The sequence below is a fragment of the Haematobia irritans genome, chromosome 2 (genome assembly GCF_050003625.1).
Source record: "Haematobia irritans isolate KBUSLIRL chromosome 2, ASM5000362v1, whole genome shotgun sequence".
NCBI lineage: Eukaryota > Metazoa > Arthropoda > Insecta > Diptera > Muscidae > Haematobia > Haematobia irritans.
Window position 1 is genome coordinate 222087970 of NC_134398.1, and position 23367 is coordinate 222111336.

Below are 23367 nucleotides of genomic sequence, written 5' to 3' on the forward strand. Positions count from 1 at the left end.
TTCAAAGTTTGGTAGATTATTTATGGCACGGGTGGCAACCGTGGTTGCAGTTCCCTTCAAAAAGAATTTCGTGAAGATAGTCTAAAATTAGTTGTTCTTCCGGAAACCATTGATGCTGTCCAACTGAGATTGCAGGATCGTCATATGACCGATCGTGAGATTGAGAGAAACCTTAGTATAAATTCGAGAAACCAGTATAGATTCAATATTGCACAAAAGATACTCGCACATGAAGTACTTTCAAGCAAGTGATCGCCTTAATGTTTTGAAAAACTGAACAAGTCGCAATCATAGAACAACGCAGAAAAGTCAATTCTGAATGGTACACAACCATTTGTTTTTCAGTTGTCTTCTAAGAAATCGGGAAAACCAATCACCGAAGAGAGATAACTTTTCACCACGACAATGGGAGCTCCCATACATCGCCTCAAATAACTGCATTTTTGAGCACTAAAAACATCGATTTGATGGGTCATCCTCCATATAGTCCTGACTTGGCACTGAATGACTTCTTTTTATTCCTGTACGTAAAAAATAAAATGGGATGATCAATATTTGAGTTTGGACTCTATTCCAAAAATATATAAGGCAACCCAACAACACAATGAATTCGTTTTTGAGTTATGGACTTCAGGAAAACTTCTTCACAGAAAAAATATCACCAGAATATTTCCAATTAAAAAGTTAATTGAAGTTGAATGTTTTTTCAATTAATAAATTAATTGATACAATTAACTTTTTAATCATGATATAAACATTAGGTTAATTAAGTCAATGATTGAAAATTTTAAAATTTTTAATTAAAAAATTAATTGATAGAATTAACGTTTTAATCAAATTCAGAAGACTAAGTCAGTTAAAAAAAGTGATGAACATTTCTTAATCAAAATAAAAACTCTAAGCCAATTCAGAAAGTAGTTGAAAATAGTTACATTTTTAAATAAAAAATTAATTGGGGTTTGCATTCAAAATCAATTACATTTTTAATTGAATCAATTAAAAAATTAATTGAAAATTGCTAATGAGATCAATTACTTTTTTAATCAAGGATTTTTTCTATGCCCAATTAAAACTGTGATTGATACTACCATTTTCGTGATTGAAGACATTTCAATTAAAAAATTAATTGGATCAATTAATTTCGTGATTGAATCAGAAAAATATTTTTTTGTGTGTTGTTAAAGGATGCAAAAGAGTCTGCCAAATTTTCGGCATATGCAAGCAGACTTCCCTTGTTGTCTCTTCCATATATCCTATTTCTGCTGGTAGGTGATATTTCCCCTTTTGTGAATCAGTGATTAGCTTGCACTACATCAATTTTGTTGCCAATCCATGGTGACTTTGAACGATGATCACGACAACCAAGTTGACGACTTCAATGAAGAGAAAAAATGAAATTACTTTTTAAACAGAGATGACAAAACAGCGTTAGAACAATTACTTAGAACAACTAGAAAAATATTGGACACAATGCACACACACACATACACAGCCATAATCATACCGGACAATTGGGCTACATGTCAACCGGGCAGGAAGACTAGATTGAAGAGCATTCGCCGCCAACATTTCAACCATAATGGTGAAATGAGATGATGAACTTCCCTAACTACTTTGGCAATGATGACCAAAGTTAGTGTATCGTCCTTAGTTTAGCGGATTCCTTCTGGGACCATCTAGGTCCATGATTGTGAAAATTATTGGCCATGACAATGTGCTAGAAAGAAAGTTCTGATTGATTAGAGAAAAGCGTTAAGAGCAACTACGAATTGTTGGAGGGATGCGGGGTGTGGATCGCATGGAATGTTCGAGTGAATTTCAAGACTGTCAAACAGTTAACATTACACTGTCTCTATTTTTGGACGAAATATGAGTCTTGAGAAGAAATAATTACAAGAATACTAGAATGCAGTCCAACCAATCCAATCATCTAGACCCCTTTAAAGAAAATACTTGAAAATCTTGGAATAAAATAACTGAGACAGATTCTTTTAGGTCAGCCACTATGAATTTGTGTGCGTTTTGAAATCCCTATGGTTATGGCGGTGGCCATAACAGCCAACCATCGTCCATCCATCCATCCATCCATTGCTTCATTCACATGGACATGGTCATTTCATTATTGTTTATTGGGTATTGTTGTTTGTCGTATATTACACACATCATTAAGTCTTGAATTCTGCTGTGTGCTTGGTTATGCAGCAATCCAAGAGGTTTCCTCTTTGCCCATTGTCTAAGTTTGATCATGCCGTCAGCCAGCCGAACTTTGGGTTCTTGTAGTCTGTGCATCTGTGATCTGTGTTTTTGGTCTCTTTTTGTTGGTGTTGTTTGGCTGTCTTCATTTCGAAATTCTTATTTTGTGTCATGATTAAGCGTGTGGCATTAATTTTAATCCTTTAACAAAAAGGATAATAAGCTTTAGTCGTCGTCATCCGCATCAGCATCGTCAACTGTAACCAGTCGCATATTGCTGTATTGGCTATGGTGAATAAAGGAATTTCTATGGTCATTCATACTACGATATGATTTTGTAACAACGTTATCTACGCGATTTGTATTGTGTAGCAATATATATATAGGTCAGAGATTTTATAACGTTGAAATATTTTTTGGGAAGCCTGGAAATTTCTTTTCAATCTAATGGTTACGTATTTGTGCTGTCGGGGATTCTGACTGTAAACAAAAGCTTCTGATCGACTTTAACCTGGCAACTCCCAGATCAATTATACACTCCAAAAAAAGTTTACCTGATTCCAACGATTTTGACCTTTCCTTAACCCTTATACTGCGTTGGGTATTAGGTCGTATTTTTCATCACCGAATTTTTTACTGTTGGATTATAATTAAAAGTTCTTACTACTCAGCATGAATTCAGCATATGTCACCTATTCATGCACTGAGTGATAGAAATTTTTAATTATATTCGAACAGCAGGTGATGACAAATACGACATGGGTCATCAAATGATCCCAACGTAGTATAAGGGTTAAGGATTTTTGTATTGATTCGGAGCCCAAGAAGCGGCTTCGTTAAAATAAGGAATTTTTTTTAGGGACCTTTGTAGGTTTGAATTTAGGATCAATAAAATTGAAATTAGGATACAGATCTCATTTATGGAATTTTCATTTTCTTTTTGCAATATATTAATAAAGAAATTCACGTAATTGGCATTCGTATATAAAGGACATGAGATCATTCGCCTCACGACAATATTTTTTTCCAGTGTAGGCAATGCATCATCTTAATTATAAACCGAGATTATTTTTTATTATTTGAAAACTAAAACATTTTGTTATACACAAAAAAAAAAAAAACAATATCACCAATATTTTTTCCAAAAAATTGTAAATGATTTTTAAAAAATATTCAATTAACAATTTAATTGGTTTAACAAAATTTTTAATAAAAACAAAAATCAATTACAAAAATTGATAGTGTATGGTGTATATAGGATGGGGGTATATTAACTTTGTTATTCCGTTTGTAACATATCGAAATATTGCTCTAAGACCCCATAAAGTATATATATTTTGGGTCGTTGTGAAATTTTTAGTCGATCTAAGCTCGTCCGTCCGTCCGTCCGTCTGTTGAAATCACGCTAACTTCCGAACGAAATAAGCTATCGACTTGAAACTTGACACAAGTAGTCGTTATTGATGTAGGTCGGATGGTATTGCAAATGGGCCATATCGGTCCACTTTTACGTATAGCCCCCATATAAACGGACCCCCAGATTTGGCTTGCGGAGCCTACAAGTGCAGCCAAATTTGCCAAAATTGGTCCATATCGGTCCATAATTATATATAGCCCCCATATAAACCGTTCCCCAGATTTGATCTCCGGAGCCCCTTGGAAGAGCAAAATTGAAACGATTCGGTTGAAATTTAGTACGTGGTGTTACTATATGGTCTCTAACAACCATGCAAGAATTGGTCCATATCGGACCATAATTATATATAGCCCCCATATAAACCGTTCCCCAGATTTGACCTCCGGAGCCTCTTGCAGGAGAAAAATTTATCCGATCCGGTTGAAATTTGGTACGTGGTGTTACTATATGGTCTCTAACAACCATGCAAGAATTCGTCCATATCGGTCCATAATTATATATAGCCCTCATATACACCGTTCCCCATATTTGATTTCCGGAGCCTCTCGGAGAAGCAAAATTCATCCGATCCGGTTGAAATTTGCAACTTGACGTTAGTATATGGCCGCTACTAACCATGCCAAAATTGGTCCATATAGGCCTATAGTTATATATAGCCGATCCCTAATCACGCAAAAATTGGTCCATAGCGGTTCATAATCGTGGTTGCCACTCGGGCCAAAAATAATCTACCAAATTTTTATTTCTATAGAAAATTTGGTCAAAATTTTATTTCTACAGAAAATGTTGTCAAAATTTTATTTCTATAGAAAATTTTGTCAAAATTTTATTTTTATGGTAAATTTTGTGAAAATTTTATTCCTATAGAAAATTTTGTCAAATTTTATTTCTATAGAAAATTTTAATTCTATAGAGAATATTGGCAAAATTTTAATTCTATAGAGAATATTGTCATGGTTGCCACTCGAGCCAACAATAATCTACCAAAATTTTATTTCTATAGAAAATTTTGTCAAAATTTTATTTCTACAGAAAAATTTGTCAAAATTTTATTTCTATAGAAAATTTTGTCAAAATTTTATTCCTATAGAAAATTTTGTCAAACTTTATTTCTATAGAAAATTTTGGCAAAATTGTATTTCTATAGCAAATGTTGTCAAATTTTAATTCTATAGAGAATATTTCTACAGAAAATGTTGTCAAAATTTTATTTCTATAGAAAATTTTGTCAAAATTTTATTTTTATGGTAAATTTTGTGAAAATTTTATTCCTATAGATAATTTTGTCAAATTTTATTTCTATAGAAAATTTTGGCAAAATTTTAATTCTATAGAGAATATTGGCAAAATTTTAATTCTATAGAGAATATTGTCATAGTTGCCACTCGAGCCAAAAATAATCTACTAAAATTTTATTTCTATAGAAAATTTTGTCAAAATTTTATTTCTACAGAAAAATTTGTCAAAATTTTATTTCTATAGAAAATTTTGTCAAAATTTTATTCCTATAGAAAATTTTGTCATACTTTATTTCTATAGAAAATTTTGGCAAAATTGTATTTCTATAGCAAATGTTGTCAAATTTTAATTCTATAGAGAATATTTCTACAGAAAATGTTGTCAAAATTTTATTTCTATAGAAAATTTTGTCAAAATTTTATTTTTATGGTAAATTTTGTGAAAATTTTATTCCTATAGAAAATTTTGTCAAATTTTATTTCTATAGAAAATTTTGGCAAAATTTTAATTCTATAGAGAATATTGGCAAAATTTTAATTCTATAGAGAATATTGTCATGGTTGCCACTCGAGCCAAAAATAATCTACCAAAATTTTATTTCTATAGAAAATTTTGTCAAAATTTTATTTCTACAGGAAAATTTGTCAAAATTTTATTTCTATAGAAAATTTTGTCAAAATTTTATTCCTATAGAAAATTTTGTCAAACTTTATTTCTATAGAAAATTTTGGCAAAATTGTATTTCTATAGCAAATGTTGTCAAATTTTAATTCTATAGAGAATATTTCTACAGAAAATGTTGCCAAAATTTTATTTCTATAGAAAATTTTGTCAAAATTTTATTTTTATGGTAAATTTTGTGAAAATTTTATTCCTATAGAAAATTTTGTCAAATTTTATTTCTATAGAAAATTTTGGCAAAATTTTAATTCTATAAAGAATATTGGCAAAATTTTAATTCTATAGAGAATATTGTCATGGTTGCCACTCGAGCGAAAAATAATCTACCAAAATTTTATTTCTATAGAAAATTTTGTCAAAATTTTATTCCTATAGAAAATTTTGTCAAACTTTATTTCTATAGAAAATTTTGGCAAAATTGTATTTCTATAGCAAATGTTGTCAAATTTTAATTCTATAGAGAATATTTCTACAGAAAATGTTGTCAAAATTTTATTTCTATAGAAAATTTTGTCAAAATTTTATTTTTATGGTAAATTTTGTGAAAATTTTATTCCTATAGAAAATTTTGTCAAATTTTATTTCTATAGAAAATTTTGGCAAAATTTTAATTCTATAGAGAATATTGGCAAAATTTTAATTCTATAGAGAATATTGTCATGGTTGCCACTCGAGCCAAAAATAATCTACCAAAATTTTATTTCTATAGAAAATTTTGTCAAAATTTTATTTCTACAGAAAAATTTGTCAAAATTTTACTTCTATAGAAAATTTTGTCAAAATTTTATTCCTATGGAAAATTTTGTCAAACTTTATTTCTATAGAAAATTTTGGCAAAATTGTATTTCTATAGCAAATGTTGTCAAAATTTTAATTCTATAGAGAATGTTGTCAAAATTTTAATTCTATTGAAAATTTTGTCAAAATTTTATTTCTATAGAAAATTTTGGCAAAATTGTATTTCTATAGCAAATGTTGTCAAAATTTTAATTCTATAGAGAATGTTGTCAAAATTTTAATTCTATTGAAAATTTTGTCAAAATTTTATTTCTATAGAAAATTTTGTCAAAATTTTATTTCTATAGAAAATTTTGAAAAAATTTTATTTCTATACAAAATTTTCTCCAAATTTTACTTCTATAGAAAATGTTGTCAAAATTTTACTTTGTCAAAATTTTATTTCTATAGAAAATTTGCCCAAAATTTTATTTGTATAGAAAATTTTGCCAAAATTTTATTTTTATAGAATATTTTGCCAAAACTTTATTTTTATGGAATATTTTGTGAAAATTTTATTTCTATAGTAATTTTTTTCAAAATTTTATTGCTATAGAAAATTTTGTTAAAATTTTATTTCTATAGAAAATTTTGTCAAAATTTTATTTCTATAGAAAAATTTGACAAAATTTTATTTCTATAGAAAATTTTGACAAAATTTTATTTCTATAGAAAATTTTCTCCAAATTTTACTTCTATAGAAAATGTTGTCAAAATTTTACTTTGTCAAAATTTTATTTCTATAGAAAAATTGCCCAAAATTTTATTTTTATAGAATATTTTGTGAAAATTTTATTTCTATAGTAAAATTTTTCAATATTTTATTTCTATGGAAAATTTTGTCAAAATGTTATTTCTATAGAAAATTTTGTCAAAATTTTATTTCTATAGAAAAATTTGACAAAATTTTATTTCCATAGAAAATTTTATTAAAATTTTATTTCTATAGAAAATTTTGTTAAAATTTTATTTCTATAGAAAATTTTGTCAAAATTTTATTTCTATAGAAAAATTTGACAAAATTTTATTTCTATAGAAAATTTTCTCCAAATTTTACTTCTATAGAAAATGTTGTCAAAATTTTACTTTGTCAAAATTTTATTTCGATAGGAACTTTTATCAAAATTTTATTTCTATAGAAAATTTTGTCAAACTTAATTATATAAGTATTTAATCGGCCCTTTTTAGTTTAATATATACCACATATGGACTACCTCGCAATGTAGAAAACGGTGTTAGGAAGTTTTAAGATACCTTGCCATCGGCAAGTGATACCGCAATCCAAGTAATTCGATTGTGGATGTACCCTCCACCATGGATTGCGTAGAAAAAAAGCTTCGGCCTGGCCGAACTTACGGCCGTATATACTTGTTTTAATTGACTTGATACTATCATAGCTTGAAGGCATTTCAATTAAAAATTATTTGGATCAATTAATTAAGTAATTGAGGACAAAAAATATTTTTTTTTTGTAAAAGTTCATTCTGGTGAATGAAATTTTAGCCTTTCATGGAAAATTTTAATACGGAAATGGGATGAATGGTGTGGCCCATCATGCACAATCTGATGAAGATTTATTCCAGAGTTGACAACTTGAATTTTCTTTTACGTAAAGACAACAATTTTAACCCAGAATAACCTAATCCTATGGACAAAATATCTTCATTAAAAAGTCTATCGATTTTTGGTCAAGAAAAAAATATCTGCCTCAGGAGGTTTTTTATGTTAACATGTGATTATGTGAACAACTCATATTTGTATTTTAAGGACGAAAAATCGTAGGGCTCACTGCACTATTTTTGTTTCAATAGAAATCCGGAAGCTTTTCCAAAGAATTAAGAATAAAAAAAACGACGCATTTGTAAGAGGTACATATCCGTGTGGAGATAATGAAGGGAATGTGTTGTCCTAGATCCAAACAAAATTTATCCAAAACAATATTTTAGACAAACAAATATCGTTTCCAATTGGCTTTTCGCTGTAAGGATGTTTGTTTGGACGAAAAGTATATACTTGGAAGAAAAGTATATACAATTTCATAAAAAAGAACTCAAAATTTTTTTCTGACTAATTGCATCTTCCCATCTTTGCATCTTTTTCTGTAATACAAACAATGTAAAAGAAATTATTCGATTTTATAATTTTTCTTAAATTTTCCCTTTCACCTGGACGGAGAATCGAACCGCGGACCATACATATTGTATCCACTGGGCTACGTAGCTGTTATCCACTGGGCTACGTAGCTGTTATTGACATCACTAGGCAATTATCGCTATTGCCATCAAGGTAAACAGTCAAACAGTTATATTTATATAGCATAGTTTTGGGCGCCCACGAGCCGATGCAATAAAGCTATCTTTAACAGAAACATAAATTTAGTTGGCCACCGTATTGTAGAAGGACCGTGTTTAGACAGGTTCTAGCTTCATTCCTTCTACGTATTGTAGAAGAACAAATTGTGTACCTATATACTTTAGATTAACAGGCGTACAATTAGTAATATAGTCAAGTGTGCTAAATTTGGTAGCAATCGGATCAGATTTAGATATAGCTCCCGTGTATATCATTCGCCCGATTTATACCATATGACCAGTGGATATCAAAGTTTCACTTGCTGGTATGCCGTGGTATAACACTCCCCAACCATGGTGGCCCATCTATGTGGACAAAAGCTGCTCATCTATTATTCAATTGCGTTTTTACCTTTTCCCTTTAAAATTCGTAACTCTTCCATAATAAATGTGCTCAAAACTAACATATAAACATTATGGCGATTTTTATTTTGTTGCAATAATGTTTTAATTTAATGTTTGGGGTGACTAAATAATTGTACAAAAATTTTGGCATCATTTGCTGTCCATTAAACTACTGTGTCCTCATAAACTTTATCTCCCTATCAATCCGTATCCACAGTATCCACAAATTTTTATATGTTTTATATAAGAGTTGATAAACTCATTTTGCCATACCAATTCTAAAGAATTACGATGATGAGCTACTTCTGACACTTTCCGTGGTGGCTAAATAGCCACAAAGCTTTAGTGAAATGAAACCGTATTGAGGCAGCTTTAATCAACAACCAGTAAATTGCCTTCTTCAGCATGGTTTATGTTGTTTGGTTTCAGTGAAGGGAATATCATCTCTTCGTTGGAATGGTGTTGTGCAGTTACGATTGCTTTGAGTTTTGCCCAACCGGCAATTCCAATGACTGACGAGTTAATTTACTCGCGCGCACAACATTCTTTTGAGTTTAAATACCCCTTATTCTACAGGCCAACCTTGCTCTGTCCATTGTCAAGTTAATGATTATTCCCTCTTGCCTTCAGAGTTCACAAGGATAGAGCTCAAATTTAGAGCTTCTAAAGTTATGTTAGAATCTTATCTTTGCTCTGAAATTTCTTGGACATGTATGAGGTTTAGTTAGGTCATTATGGCCACAGAAGAACTTTAATGACCCGGTGAGAATTTTTTCTAAATTCCAATTTGCTCGAATGTTCGCCTCACTTCGTCATCACTGAAACGAAGTTTTAACACTAACGCCACCTGACATTTTTTCGATAGTTACCTAATGGAGGCTCCATTAAGGTTGTTCCTTGAATATTGGAGAATATGTAGCATTATTGACATTGATTGCTTGGTCCTTGATATTTCCATCAAGAGAATTGTGTAGTGGCCAGAAATCAGAATACATTTCTTTTTCCCACCCTCTCACACTAAAATGTTTATAAACCAGAAACTGTTCGTCGTTTCACTTGTTCCTGGGAATCATATGCATTTCGTGCCAATTTCATTCCAAGATACGCTTAACCATTCCTGCATAGGAAATGTGAGACATTGAGAAGCTGTGAGAGGGAGAAATAAATTAATAATAATGATTACATGATCAATGATCATTACCTCTAAGCAATGTAAAGTATGAAGTATTACAACATACAAAGTGCCAATGAAATTTATCATATTCGCAACTTTGTGTGTCACAAAGCATTCACTGGCACCATATTTGATGCAATGCTTCGCAGTTGCTTTGTAATCTCATGGCAATTGCTGCTCAAAACCCAATAGCCGAGCTCTGGTGTAAACCATAAAATCATTGCTGTCGTCATTCACTTCATACGAACCATACCATAGTAGGGGAGTCTATAAGTTCTCTCATTCTCTTGGTTGCAATCTCTCTCGGAAATATGTCAATTTTTTGCAGTCATCAAATACGGCATCATACACGTCATAGGATGAATTTGCTTCTGCTGCAGATCTTAAGGTATTTATGATGCATTTCTTATTACATTGGCAAAACCACAAGTGTTTATTTGACAGAGGAAGGCAGTACATATGAAACAGTAGGTTGGTCTGTATTGAAAACAGTTGACAGTATATTACCATCTTCCACAGAAAAAGGTGATATAAAGAGCTTGTCATTCTGTTACAATATTGTTTCCCGCCCTACAAAGTATATAGTTTTGAACTGGGTTAACTTGACCTTTGATATATGCGCTGAAGACTCATTACATCGGACCATTTATTATGGAGGGTATAATAAATCCCCAAAAGTTCTTTGGAACCGGAAGTTTCAATGCAATCGAAAAACTTTCTTTTAACAAAAAAATAGTTCTACAGAACTGGAAGACTGAAGTCAAAATATGCTATTGAACGGGAAGGTTGGCTGCTGCCTGGATGCTCTTTGGAGTTGGAATAAGCTATACAATCGGGGTGCGATGTGAAACTGACAGCATCTGGTTATTTACTAATATCGGCAAACCATTTCATGGATTAATGAACATCATGTTCATTAATCCATTTTATTATTATTATTGATTTATTTCTCCCTCTCATAGCTTCTCAATGTCTCACACTTCCTATTCAGGAATGGTTAAGCGTATCTTGGAATGAAATTGGCACGAAATGCATATGATTCCCAGGAACAAGTGAAGCGACGAACAGTTTCTGATTTATAAACATGATGTTCATTAATCCATGAAATGGTTTGCCGATATTAGTAAATAACCAGATGCTGTCAGTTTCACATCGCACCCCGATTGTATAGCTTATTCCAACTCCAAAGAGCATCCAGGCAGCAGCCAACCTTCCCGTTCAATAGCATAATTTGACTTCAGTCTTCCAGTTCTGTAGAACTATTTTTTTGTTAAAAGAAAGTTTTTCGATTGCATTGAAACTTCCGGTTCCAAAGAACTTTTGGGGATTTATTATACCCTCCATCATAGGATGGGGGTATATTAACTTTGTCATTCCGTTAGTTACACATCTAATTATTGCTCTAAGACCCCATAAAGTATATTCTGGGTCGTGGTGAAATTCTGAGTCGATATGAGCATGTCCGTTCGTCCGTCTGTTGAAATCACGCTAACTTCCGAACGAAACAAGCTATCGACTTGAAACTTGGCACAAGTAGTTGTTATTGATGTAGGTCGGATGGTATTGCAAATGGGCTATATCGGTCCATATTTACGTATAGCTCCCATATAAAAGGACCCCCAAATTTGGCTTGCTGACCCTCTAAGAGAAGCAAATTTCATCCGATCCTGCTGAAATTTGGTACATGGTGTTAGTATATGGTCTCTAATACCCATGCAAAAATTGATCTGCATCGGTTCATAATTATATATAGCCCCCATATAAACCGATCCCCCGATTTGGCTTTCGGAGCCTCTAAGAGAAGAAAATTTCATCCGATCCGGCTGAAATTTGGTACATGGTGTTAGCATATGGTCTCTAACAACTATGCAAAAATTGGTCCACATCGGTCCACATTTACGTATAGCCCCCATATAAAAGGATCCCCAAATTTGGCTTGCAAACCCTTTAAGAGAAGCAAATTTCATCCGATCTGGCTGAAATTTGGTACATGGTGTTAGTATATGGTCTCTAATACCCATGCAAAAATTGATCTGTATCGGTTCATAATTATATATAGCCCCCATATAAACCGATCCCCCGATTTGGCTTGCGGAGCCTCTAAGAGAAGAAAGTTTCGTCCGATCCGGCTGAAATTTGGTACATGGTGTTAGTATATGGTCTCTAACAACTATGCAAAAATTGGTCTACATCGGTTAATAATTATATATAGTCCCCATATAAACCGATCCTCCGATTTGGCTTGAGGAGCCTCTAAGAGAAGCAAATTTCATCCGATCCGGCTGAAATTTGGTACATGGTGTTAGTATATGGTCTCTAATGGCCATGCAAAAATTGGTCGAAATCGGTCCATAATTATATATAGCCCCCATATAAACCGATCCCCAGATTTGACCTCCAGAGCCCCTGGAAGAGCAAAATTCATCCGATTCGGTTGAAATTTGGAACGTGAGGTTAGTATATGGTATCCAACAACCATGCAGGAATTGGTTCATATCAGTCCATAATTATATATAGCACCCATATAAACCGATCCCCAGATTTGACCTCCGGTGCCTTTTGGAGAAGCAAAATTCATCCGATCTGATTGAAAATTTGTACGTGGTGGTATTATATGATATTTAACAACCATGCCAAAGGTGGTCCATATCAGTCCATAGTCATATATAGCCCCCATATAAACCGATCCCGAGATTTGGTTTTTTAGCCTCTTGGAGGAGCATATTTCATCCGAGTCAGTTGAAATTTGGTACATTGTGCTAGTATATGGCCGTTAACAACCATGCCTAACTAGGTCCATATCGGTCTATAGTTATATATAGCCCTCAGATAAATCCATCCCCAATCACTCAAAAATTGGTCCATATAAAGTTCATAATTTTATATAGCCCCCATATAAGCGACCCCCATATTTCAATTCTGGCTCCCTACGTACCGTGCAAAAGTCCATATCGATTCGTAATTATTTGTAGACTTACATATGTACCTGTTTGTCTAATATATACCACGTATGGACTAACTCACAATTTAGAAAACGATTTAAGATACCACAACCCAAGTAATTTGATTGTGGATGACAGTCTTTCGTAGAAGTTTCTACGCAATCCACGGTGGAGGGTACATAAGATTCGGCCTGGCCGAACTTAAGGCCGTTTATACTTGTTGAACATTAGGACATGCCGTTTTTATAAATGTTTTATGGTTTCATTGAACTTTCTATCCCCATAAAACCTTTAGTTTCCATACATCCCTCCGATTTCATACACATTTTAGGCTTCATGGACCATATCACTGAAACCTCAAGTTCACACAAACTCTTCAATTTTACTGTGCCTTCCAGTTCTAAAGAAACTTCAAATCTGGTTCCGAGATATTGTTCCTATTGTCTGGAACCTTCCGGATCAATTAAATTTTTGGATTCAATGAACTTTTCGTTTGCAGAGAAACCTACGCAGATATTACGGATCCTTAGGATATTTTGTAAAAGTTTTGAGTTTCATAGAAATTTCTTGCTCCATATCTTCATTCCACCGAAATCTCATATTCATCCAAACCATTCCAACTGCATCTGCAAGTTCTAAAGAAACTTCGAGAGGGAAGCTTTTAATGATCTTTGATTAAATGGATTCTCTGGTTCTCTATGTTGGTTCTCGATTGGATTGACAAAGCATCGACGAATTATCACCTCGTTCGCGATAACGATATGAAATGGGAAGAAAGGTATTTCAGGCTTGACAAAAACCTCACCAGGTGGAATGGAGTGAAAAGCTTACCGAACAGTTTAAGTGTTAAATCCAAAGTGATCATTTATTTCATTTTTACTTAAAAGCTATTACATGGTTTCGTTAAAAAAAATTAAGTGAGAGTAATATTTCGAATTAAGAAAATAGATATATGCGCCATCTGCTGATAGAAAATATACTTTAGTACAAGTAATCGTTCATATATATTGGAAGTACTTAAAGGGCTGTTACACGTTCTTAATATTAACATTCAGGCCCCCTTGATGGGTACCATCAAAATAGACTTAAACATAATTAAATTCATCAGGTATATCCATTATTTATACAAGAAAAAAAAAACAGGTTTATATGATACATAAGACATTTTTCCTTAATTTAATAAAAGATAGATATATGGCATATATCTAGTAGATACATTTTTTCTAGACTGGGTATCTTCCAGATACGATCCATCCAAAGGTAGAATTTTGCGCTGTTGCAAGACCATCGGCATTTGGCATAATACCGTCGCACAGAATTTTTGAATATATGTCTGAACCAAAAATCATCGAGATAGAATCATTTTTAAAAAATAAAGGATCAGCCAGGACGAGATTATGAAATTTTTCTTGTATTGATTTGGGCAAGGTTTTACCAGGAGTTTTTAGGGAAATCCGATTGTCAACCCTCATTAGAGTGGTAAAGCTAACTTTTTTATCTGTGCGTGCAAATATCGTGACAGTACATACAATGGAGTCTTCCATACCTTTTGTTGGGATATCATACTTTAAAACTATTGCCCTTGAAATCCGACTGACAGTGGATGCAGTATCTACTAAAATACGTATTGGATGCAATCGACCGTTGATCGACAATTTTGCTAATATAGTAGGAAGGACTGTTACCATTTGTTGAGACTCTACTTTCAGTGATTTTCGGGCCAATTCAATTGGAGCTATTTCTGAGCCACTATCTTCGTGCCGATGAAGAAGTGTATGATGTTTATGGTTACATTTGCGACATCCTGATTTGGAGAAGCACGTAAGTTTGGAATGCTTGTGAGCGAGACAATTTAGGCAATACCCGTGTCGCTCTACTTCTTGCCTACGCCTAGATGGATTCATTGCCAAAAATCGTTTACACAAGCGTAGAGGGTGGATATCATTACATACTCGACATTTGTAAACACGTTTGAATTTGGTAGATCGTGGATTCTTCAGCGATGGACGATTTTTTATTATTCTCGGCATTCTGGAAGTAAATTAAGTAAAAAGTAAAGTTATCTAATCGGTAGGTAAGCATACTAGCTTAACAATTGGACGCGTGATAGTTCCTCTCTGAGTAAAAACATCAGCAACTCGGACCCGGTTATCCTTTCCAGGATAAACTCTAACCACACGACCGATTCTCCATTCATTTGGAGAAAGATTATCTTCCCGAATGATGACAATTGAATTTACCTCTACGTTCATTTCAGGAAATTTCCATTTGTTTCTTTTATGAAGCTCACGTAGGTATTCAACCTTCCACCTTTGACAGAAATGGTGGTGGAGAGCCTTAACGCGCTGCCACCGGTTCGTTACGGTTTCTGGATGAGTGTCTATAGTTGGTTCTGGTGGCGTAAGAATTGGCCCACCGGTCAAGAAATGTCCAGGAGTAAGGGGATTAAGGTCTGTAGGATCTTCAGACATAATGGATATTGGTCTAGAATTAAGACACCCCTCTATTCGGGCTAGCAAAGTGCAAAATTCCTCAAATGTATATTTATGCGACCCAGATACTTTTTTAAAATGCGTTTTAAAGCTTCGGACTCCAGCTTCCCACAATCCTCCCATATGTGGAGCTCCAGGTGGGATGAAATGCCATGACAAGTTCTGGTGCACCATTTGGGAAATCAAATTAGAGCGAGAAGCAGAAAGAAAATCCCTTGCTATATCCTTGGATGCACCCACGAAATTAGTGCCATTATCAGAATATATATGCAAAGGGCAGCCTCTTCGAGATATAAATCGGTGAAAAGCGGCTAAGAATGTTGCAGTGGACAAGGAAGACGTGGCTTCGAGATGAATCGCCCTAGTCGCGAAACAGACAAAAATACAAGCATAGCTTTTCGATGATTTACAACCCCTTACAGAAGAACTTTTAACATCGAAGGGGCCTGCGAAATCAATGCCCGTGCAATGAAATGGACGACTAATCGTTGTTCTTTCCGGTGGAAGCGCAGCCATTATTTGGGATTTGGTTTTTCTTTTGTATATGGTACATACTTTGCATTTGTTGATAATAGTTTTCGCCAAGTTTTTCAACTTGGGAATCCAAAATTGTGATCGAATCAAACGAACTATTAGCTGGTTTCCACCGTGTAACGAAAGAACATGTGTAAAATGGATCAAGAGTCTACTAAACTGGCAGCTATAAGGTAGAACAATTGGAAATTTCTCATTATAGGTCAACGAAGAGCAAGCAAGTCTTCCATTGGCGCGAATTATGCCATCTTTGTCTAGGAATGGATTTAAGTTTAAAATATGCGAAGATCTTTTAATATCGTTATTATCTAGTAAAGCCTTGTACTCGTCGGGAAATGAAGCCCTTTGTGCTAAAATTATGAGTCGAATCTTAACAAAATTGACCTCCAATGAAGTTAAATCAATGGATCTATAGACATGTGTAGACCGGTATTTGGAAAGACCTCGATGTAAAAATCTAAAAATGTAACAAATTACTTGAATGGCTCGGTTAAACGAGGAAAATCTTTCCAGAATGTCTGCATAGTTTGAAATAAATGCAGAATGAACAAGAGTATTTCTCTTTTCTAAATCAGTGTTAGAATTTAATGAGGGTTGGTTTGGCCAGAAATTACTGTGTTTTTGTAACCATTCCGGTCCTTCCCACCATAATCTTGAAACTTTTAACTCTTGAGGATACACGCCGCGACTTGCCAGATCAGCTGGATTTGACTTTGAGTCCACATGGAACCAGTTGTCTGTCCCAACATTATTAGCAATGGTAGAGATTCTATTTGCCACAAATACCTTCCAATGACAAGGGGGCTGTTGGAGCCAAGACAGCACGATGGTAGAGTCAGTCCATTTGAAAACTTCATAGGCGGAAATTTGCATTGAAGGGATCACTGATTTCACAACTTCGGACAGTAAGGCTGCACCACATAATTCTAGCTTTGGAATTGAGATACTTTTAACTGGAGAAACTCTGGTTTTGGACGTAAGCAACCGAACGATTATATGAGTTTCGTCCAGTTTTACTCGTGTATATATTGCAACAGCGTATGCATTCTCTGATGCATCACAGAATGCGTGAAATTGTATCTCACAACGAGGAGAGTAAGAAATCCACCTTGGCAACTTAATACTCTCAATTATCGAGTAACTTTTCAGAAATTTCTTCCACTCTGCGAGACATTCGGTAGTAATGAATTCATCCCACCCAACTTTGGAAAGCCATATTTTCCTCATGAGAATTTTTGCCAGAACCACTATTGGAGCCAACCATCCCGCGGGATCATATATCTTTGCTATTTCGGAAAGCACTTCTCTCTTTGAAAAATTCGAATTATTAGAAAATGGCTTTGATTCAAAAAAAAAGTTATCAGACTTCGCGTTCCATTTGATTCCTAAAGTCTTAGCTTGGCTTGTATCATGAAAACAGAGAAAGTCGTCCTTCAATAAGTGCGATCTTGGAATATCCTTTAGCAATTCGGGGCAATTGGATGCCCATTTACGAAGAGGAAATCCAGCGGATTTAAGAGCCGATATTAGTTGGTCTCTGGCGGAGATACGTGAGTTGACCTCATGGCAGCCAGCTAAGACATCATCTACATACATCGATTCTTCAATAATTCGTTTAGCAAGTGGGAAAGTGTCTTTGACGTCATTTGCCAATTGAAGCAAGGTTCTGATAGCCAAATATGGAGCAGCGTTGACACCAAAAGTCACGGTCTTTAATTCGTAGTCTTGCATGGTTGCATCATCACAAGATCGAAATAGAATTCTTTGGAATGGAGTATCCTTTGGATGGACTCTAATTTGCCGATACATTTTCTCAATATCGGCGTTGAATACGAAACGGAAGAATCGCCATCGCAAAATGAGTATAGTCACATCATTTTGTAAAATTGGACCACTGTAAAGAACGTCGTTTAACGAGGTTCCAGAGGAAGTGCGACAGGAAGCGTTAAAAACTACTCTTATCTTGGTGGTTGTGCTTTCTGGCTTGAATACTGCGTGGTGTGGCAAATAAAAATGTTTTGGAAATTCTGCCATGGAGGGTGGGGCAACATGTTCCATATGTCCTAACTCTATGTATTCTTCGAGAATGGAATTGTACTTATCACGAAGTCCAACGTCTTTGGATAGACGATATTCGTTCTTTAAAAATTGGGCATACGCGATGGACCGGGACTGACCAAGCATTTTGGAATTTTCGTAGAAAGACTGCTTAAAGGGAAGGGATACAACATATCTCCCATCCTTATCTCTTTCCGTAGTCTCGGAATACAATTTTTCACACAGAATGTCGGAATGTGAAAGGAGTGGCTTTTGTGGGAAATTTTCCACTTCCCAAAAACGTTTCAACTGTTTTTCTAAGGTACACTCTGTGAAAAATGAAACAATATTTGAAAAGGACGAAATTTGATCATTTTGAATAGGCCCAGTGACAATCCATCCGAAAATGGTTTCCTGAGCTATAAGGGATCCACATATATTGCGCTTTACATTATCCAACAAAATTTTATTGAATATGTCAGCTCCTATCAGCATATCTATGCGAGAACTTGTATAGAATTTCGGATCAGCTAAATTAATGTCAGGGAATTCCTTTAAGAGACTGGGATTAATAGAGTTGGAAGGTAAATTTTCCGACAATTTCGGAACGACGAGGGCGTCTATAGAAATTTCCAAATTGGATTCACAACGCGGAGAAACGGAAAATGTAGCTATTTTTCTAGCTTTAGCAGATGTGATTCCATTGAGACCCGATATTTCGGCGTCAATAGGTCTTGAAGGGAGCTTGAGTATGTGGAATATTCTTTCGGTGATAAATGTACCCTGGGACCCCGAATCAATTAATACCCTGACGTAATATTTTAACCCCATATGATTAATTTGAACGACGGCAGTCCCCAAAAGCACATTTTGTGAATTCGAAGCGAAACAAGTTTGAATGCTTTTCCCGGATGTCGACGGTTCAGGGACGTTCACTATAGCATTAGGATTAGTGGACTGTAATTCTGAATGTGAACGACTCTGTGCCCTCATTGTATCTCTCGGTTTAGGATAAGGTTTTTGTTTATCCGATTTCTTTTCATCCCGATGTATTAGGGTATTGTGGCGTTGGTGGCAAAGAGAACAATTGAAGGAGCTTTTGCAATCCTTTATAGTATGGGTACCAGCAAAGCAGTTAATACATAGCCCCAGTTTCTTTATGGAATTCCGTCGTTCATCGTGATTCATTTGTAAGAATTTAGGGCATTTCCTAATAGGATGAATCTCATTGATGCATAACTTGCAAGGATAATCAAAAGGGGGAACAGACACCCTTGTATGATGTGAATTTACTTTTTTCAGATAATTTGAATGTTTGGTTACTGTGGAGTTTGATGGACCAAGCTTATTACTATTTGAAGAACCCTTAACTTCAGACACCGTCTCAAGAGTCTGATATCTACTGGATAGAAATGCATTCAAGTCTGACCACTTGGAAATATCCTTTTTGTCTTCCACTGACTGTTCCCATAAAGAAAGAGTTACTCTGGGCAGTTTCGTTGAACAAATATAAACAAAAATGGGATCCCAGTTTGATATTTCAATATCATATAATCGAAGACAAGAAATGCACGAATTAATGTCACGACGAAGATTTTTTATATCTTCACTAGATTCAGAGCAAACAGCAGGTAGATTGAATAAAATTTTCAGTTGACTGTGGACTAACATTCTCTTATTCTCAAACCTTTCCTTAAGATTCTGCCAAGCAATATCAAATCCACTATTTGTTAATGGACAGCTTTTAACTATTTCATGAGCTTCTCCCTCTGTCTTTTTCCGGAGATGGAACAGTTTTTGGACATTTGATAGATTGGCATTTTGGATGTAGACAGCGGAGAACATGTCCCGAAATGTAGGCCAAGAATGATAGTCGCCTTTAAAAGACTCTGTATCGCATGGAGGCAAATGGAAACTGGAGTTCGAGGACGAAGACTGTGAATTAAAATTGGGAGCTTGGGACCGCATTTGGATACTAGCGCTTATTTTAGAAACAATTCGAACGTACGCCTCATACGAGTTGTAGTATCGAGAATTAACCATGTTTAGGTCCGAATCGGTCTCGGAGTCTGTACTCTCCTCCCCGCCCTGATTCTTATCCCCCTTTTCTTTTTCCTTTTTGTCATCGTTTTCCCTAGTAAGTAATGCCTCCGTACACTTTTCATAAAGGCCCTTGATAGTCCCCCACATTGCCTTAAGTTCCTCCCGATGAACTTCCAAGGCAAAAGTTGTGGAAGTGGCGATGAGCGTATCTGTCATCTGTTCCTCGAATTGAACAAATTTATCGTTAGCACGAATAAACCGATGTAATGGATTCATAGTAAAATACAGATTAAAACAAAATGAAATATTAGTTCTTCCGAAACGTGGTTCCCCAAAAACTTAAGGGGTTGGAAAGCTTAATTTGTAAACAAATCCACAAAATAGTTTTAGAAATAGCTTTGTATTTTGGTTTTATTTTATAGACAAAAAATTTCGGATCGTAAAATATATTGTATCTTCAGTTTTCAGAAATAAAAAATAGCTTGTCTTTATCAAATTCACGGACTACGAAAATAAATAAGATAAAGGCAAAATGTAAAGATATTAAACTGAGAAAACCTTCCGTCTTTATTTTAATAATGTATATAGAATTAAAGTTGCCAGTAAATCAAATTTTTCGTGCGAAATAATCTAAAGAAATATAATTTCGTGCGAAAATGGTCATATTACATCAATACTGCAGGACAAATTTCAGCACAATGGCTCTGCATTTATTCCGTGCGAAAAAATTTTTTAAATGCACCATGAAGGTTTCTACTAAAATAAAAATCGAAGAAAACCTATTTTGTTTACAATATTATGTAAAATATCATCTTCTTCTTGCACGAAAAGTAATGGGAAGTCATTCCACAACGAGTAAAGAGTAATATGCTGGAATGGCAGTATGCAAAAAATAATATGGAACGAATTAACTATTCCGACTGGAATGAGCAGCATCGATATATGACAACTGAAAAAAAAAAATTGTATCTTCGCTTTCTTTCTACGTCGTGAACTAACGAGTAGGTATGAACAAAAAAAGAAGAGTACAATTTCAACGAGTCAGTACAATATGTAAAGGGAAATTATGAACATATATATGAGATATCAACGAGCGAATACGAAAAGAAATAAGAAAAAAAATGTTACATACCGATGAATATATGTGATGATAAGAAGAATAACGGCTAATCCAATTTTCGCTATACACTCATAATTTCATTCGTATTAAAACGAAAGTGTGGAACATATAAGCCACGTAAAAGAAGAGGTCGAATTGAGGTTATGAATTAAACCTTCATTGGAAACACTAATATATTAACCTCTTTCAATATATTTCCTCTAAAAAATAAATCCACTTCTTCGAATGCAATTCTTACTTTCACTTTTCTTTTCGTATGTGATTTCTCACCCGTACACCAATTGCAATACGATTTTTTTTTTTAATATATTGAATTTCTCGCTATGGCTTTCGAAATATAAATAAGAAACAACACTCTTATATTTGGTTAAGGGGAATTTTCCACTTAATCCTCTTCACATATAGCAGCAGTAAAATGTGCGCTGGCATAGATTCTCGGACAAATTATAAATGATTTCTACGCACTCTTTCTGATTAAATTTCCGATAAAAAATCCGAGTTTATAGAAATGTATTTCGTATGAAACTGAACGGCGATTTTTTCCTCAAAAACGCCCGAGTATATTCCGATTGCTGACACGCTTTTGCTAGTTTATTTGCAACTAATTGTACATTGACATATGAGAATGTACATACCTTAGAGAAGATTGACAAACCTGGAACGTTGACTTGGAATAGACGAGATGATCCAATAGTGATGTAAAGGATGTTATGGGTGCTGACTCAATCCGTATATGAAATAAGTAACCAATTTAGAAATCTGGTTCGTAAGGACCAAATGATTAAATGGATTCTCTGGTTCTCTATGTTGGTTCTCGATTGGATTGACAAAGCATCGACGAATTATCACCTCGTTCGCGATAACGATATGAAATGGGAAGAAAGGTATTTCAGGCTTGACAAAAACCTCACCAGGTGGAATGGAGTGAAAAGCTTACCGAACAGTTTAAGTGTTAAATCCAAAGTGATCATTTATTTCATTTTTACTTAAAAGCTATTACATGGTTTCGTTAAAAAAAATTAAGTGAGAGTAATATTTCGAATTAAGAAAATAGATATATGCGCCATCTGCTGATAGAAAATATACTTTAGTACAAGTAATCGTTCATATATATTGGAAGTACTTAAAGGGCTGTTACACGTTCTTAATATTAACAATCTTTCTTTCTGGATTTATTGAATCGTCGGTTTCATAAAACCTTCACAAATGTTACAGACATTTAGCACACTCTGTTTTTATAAAACTTTAGAGTTTCATCGATATTTCTAGCTCTTATAGCCTTATGTTTCATGGATCATTTCACGGGAATCTCAGGCTCATCGAAACCCGTCAGTTGCACTGCACCTTCCAGTTCTAACAATACTTATAACACTAAAAATCTGGTTCAAAGAGAAAGTTTCGATAGTCTGGAACTTTCCGGTTTCAATTAAATTTTTGTGGGAACTTTCAGTTTCAGAAAATTCTTCACATATATTACGGATCCTTAGGATATTCCGTGTTAGTAAAACGTGTTTCATAGAATTTTTTAGCTCCATTCCACGGAAATCTTATGCTCATCCCAACTTTTCAGTTACACTGCTCCTTCAAGTTCTATAAACCTCTTTAGTTCCACAAATATTTCATTTTCGAAGGCAATATCTATGTCTATGTGACATTCTGAATTTCCAGCATTTTACGGTTATATACACCGATACGGCTCTACGAACTTCTTTCGGCTGTAGAGAACTTTACTTGAATGTTCAGGTGGGTCCGCAACCTGCAGCTTCAGCGAATCGTCCGCTTAAAATGATCCTTCCATTTCCTCAGAGCCATTCAATTCCACGGAACCTTTTGTTTCCAAACAACTTTTGGATACAACAAAACATTCCTGAATATTTGGGTTTTCAACTTCCATAAACCGTTTCGAATCTTAGGAACTATTCAGTTCCAAAAAACTCCCAATTTCGTAGAATCGCTCAGACCAGCATATCATTCCTACACGACGGTGCATTTCGGTTCCTTATACCTTCCATAATTTTTTCT

The 23367-nt window shown here is 34.3% G+C and overlaps 2 protein-coding genes across 2 annotated transcripts; both read right to left on the reverse strand.

Moving 5' to 3' along the window:
- Positions 1–14076: 14076 nt before the first annotated feature.
- On the reverse strand, positions 14077–22281 carry LOC142225339 (uncharacterized). The gene is made up of 2 exons (XM_075295111.1): positions 21981–22281; positions 14077–15150 (listed from the first exon to the last, which is right to left on the reverse strand). Exon 2 carries the CDS (start codon positions 15147–15149, stop codon positions 14343–14345), a length of 807 nt encoding a protein of 268 aa, XP_075151226.1. The 5' UTR covers position 15150; positions 21981–22281; the 3' UTR covers positions 14077–14342.
- Positions 15183–20501, reverse strand: LOC142225298 (uncharacterized). Its single transcript, XM_075295074.1, has one exon. It carries the CDS (start codon positions 20499–20501, stop codon positions 15183–15185), a length of 5319 nt encoding a protein of 1772 aa, XP_075151189.1.
- Positions 22282–23367: the final 1086 nt, after the last annotated feature.

What these genes read in the sequence shown, in the direction of transcription:
- LOC142225339 (XM_075295111.1), bottom strand. Translation starts at nt 15,149, where the DNA reads ATGCCGAGAATAATAAAAAATCGTCCATCGCTGAAGAATCCACGATCT.
- LOC142225298 (XM_075295074.1), bottom strand. Translation starts at nt 20,501, where the DNA reads ATGAATCCATTACATCGGTTTATTCGTGCTAACGATAAATTTGTTCAA.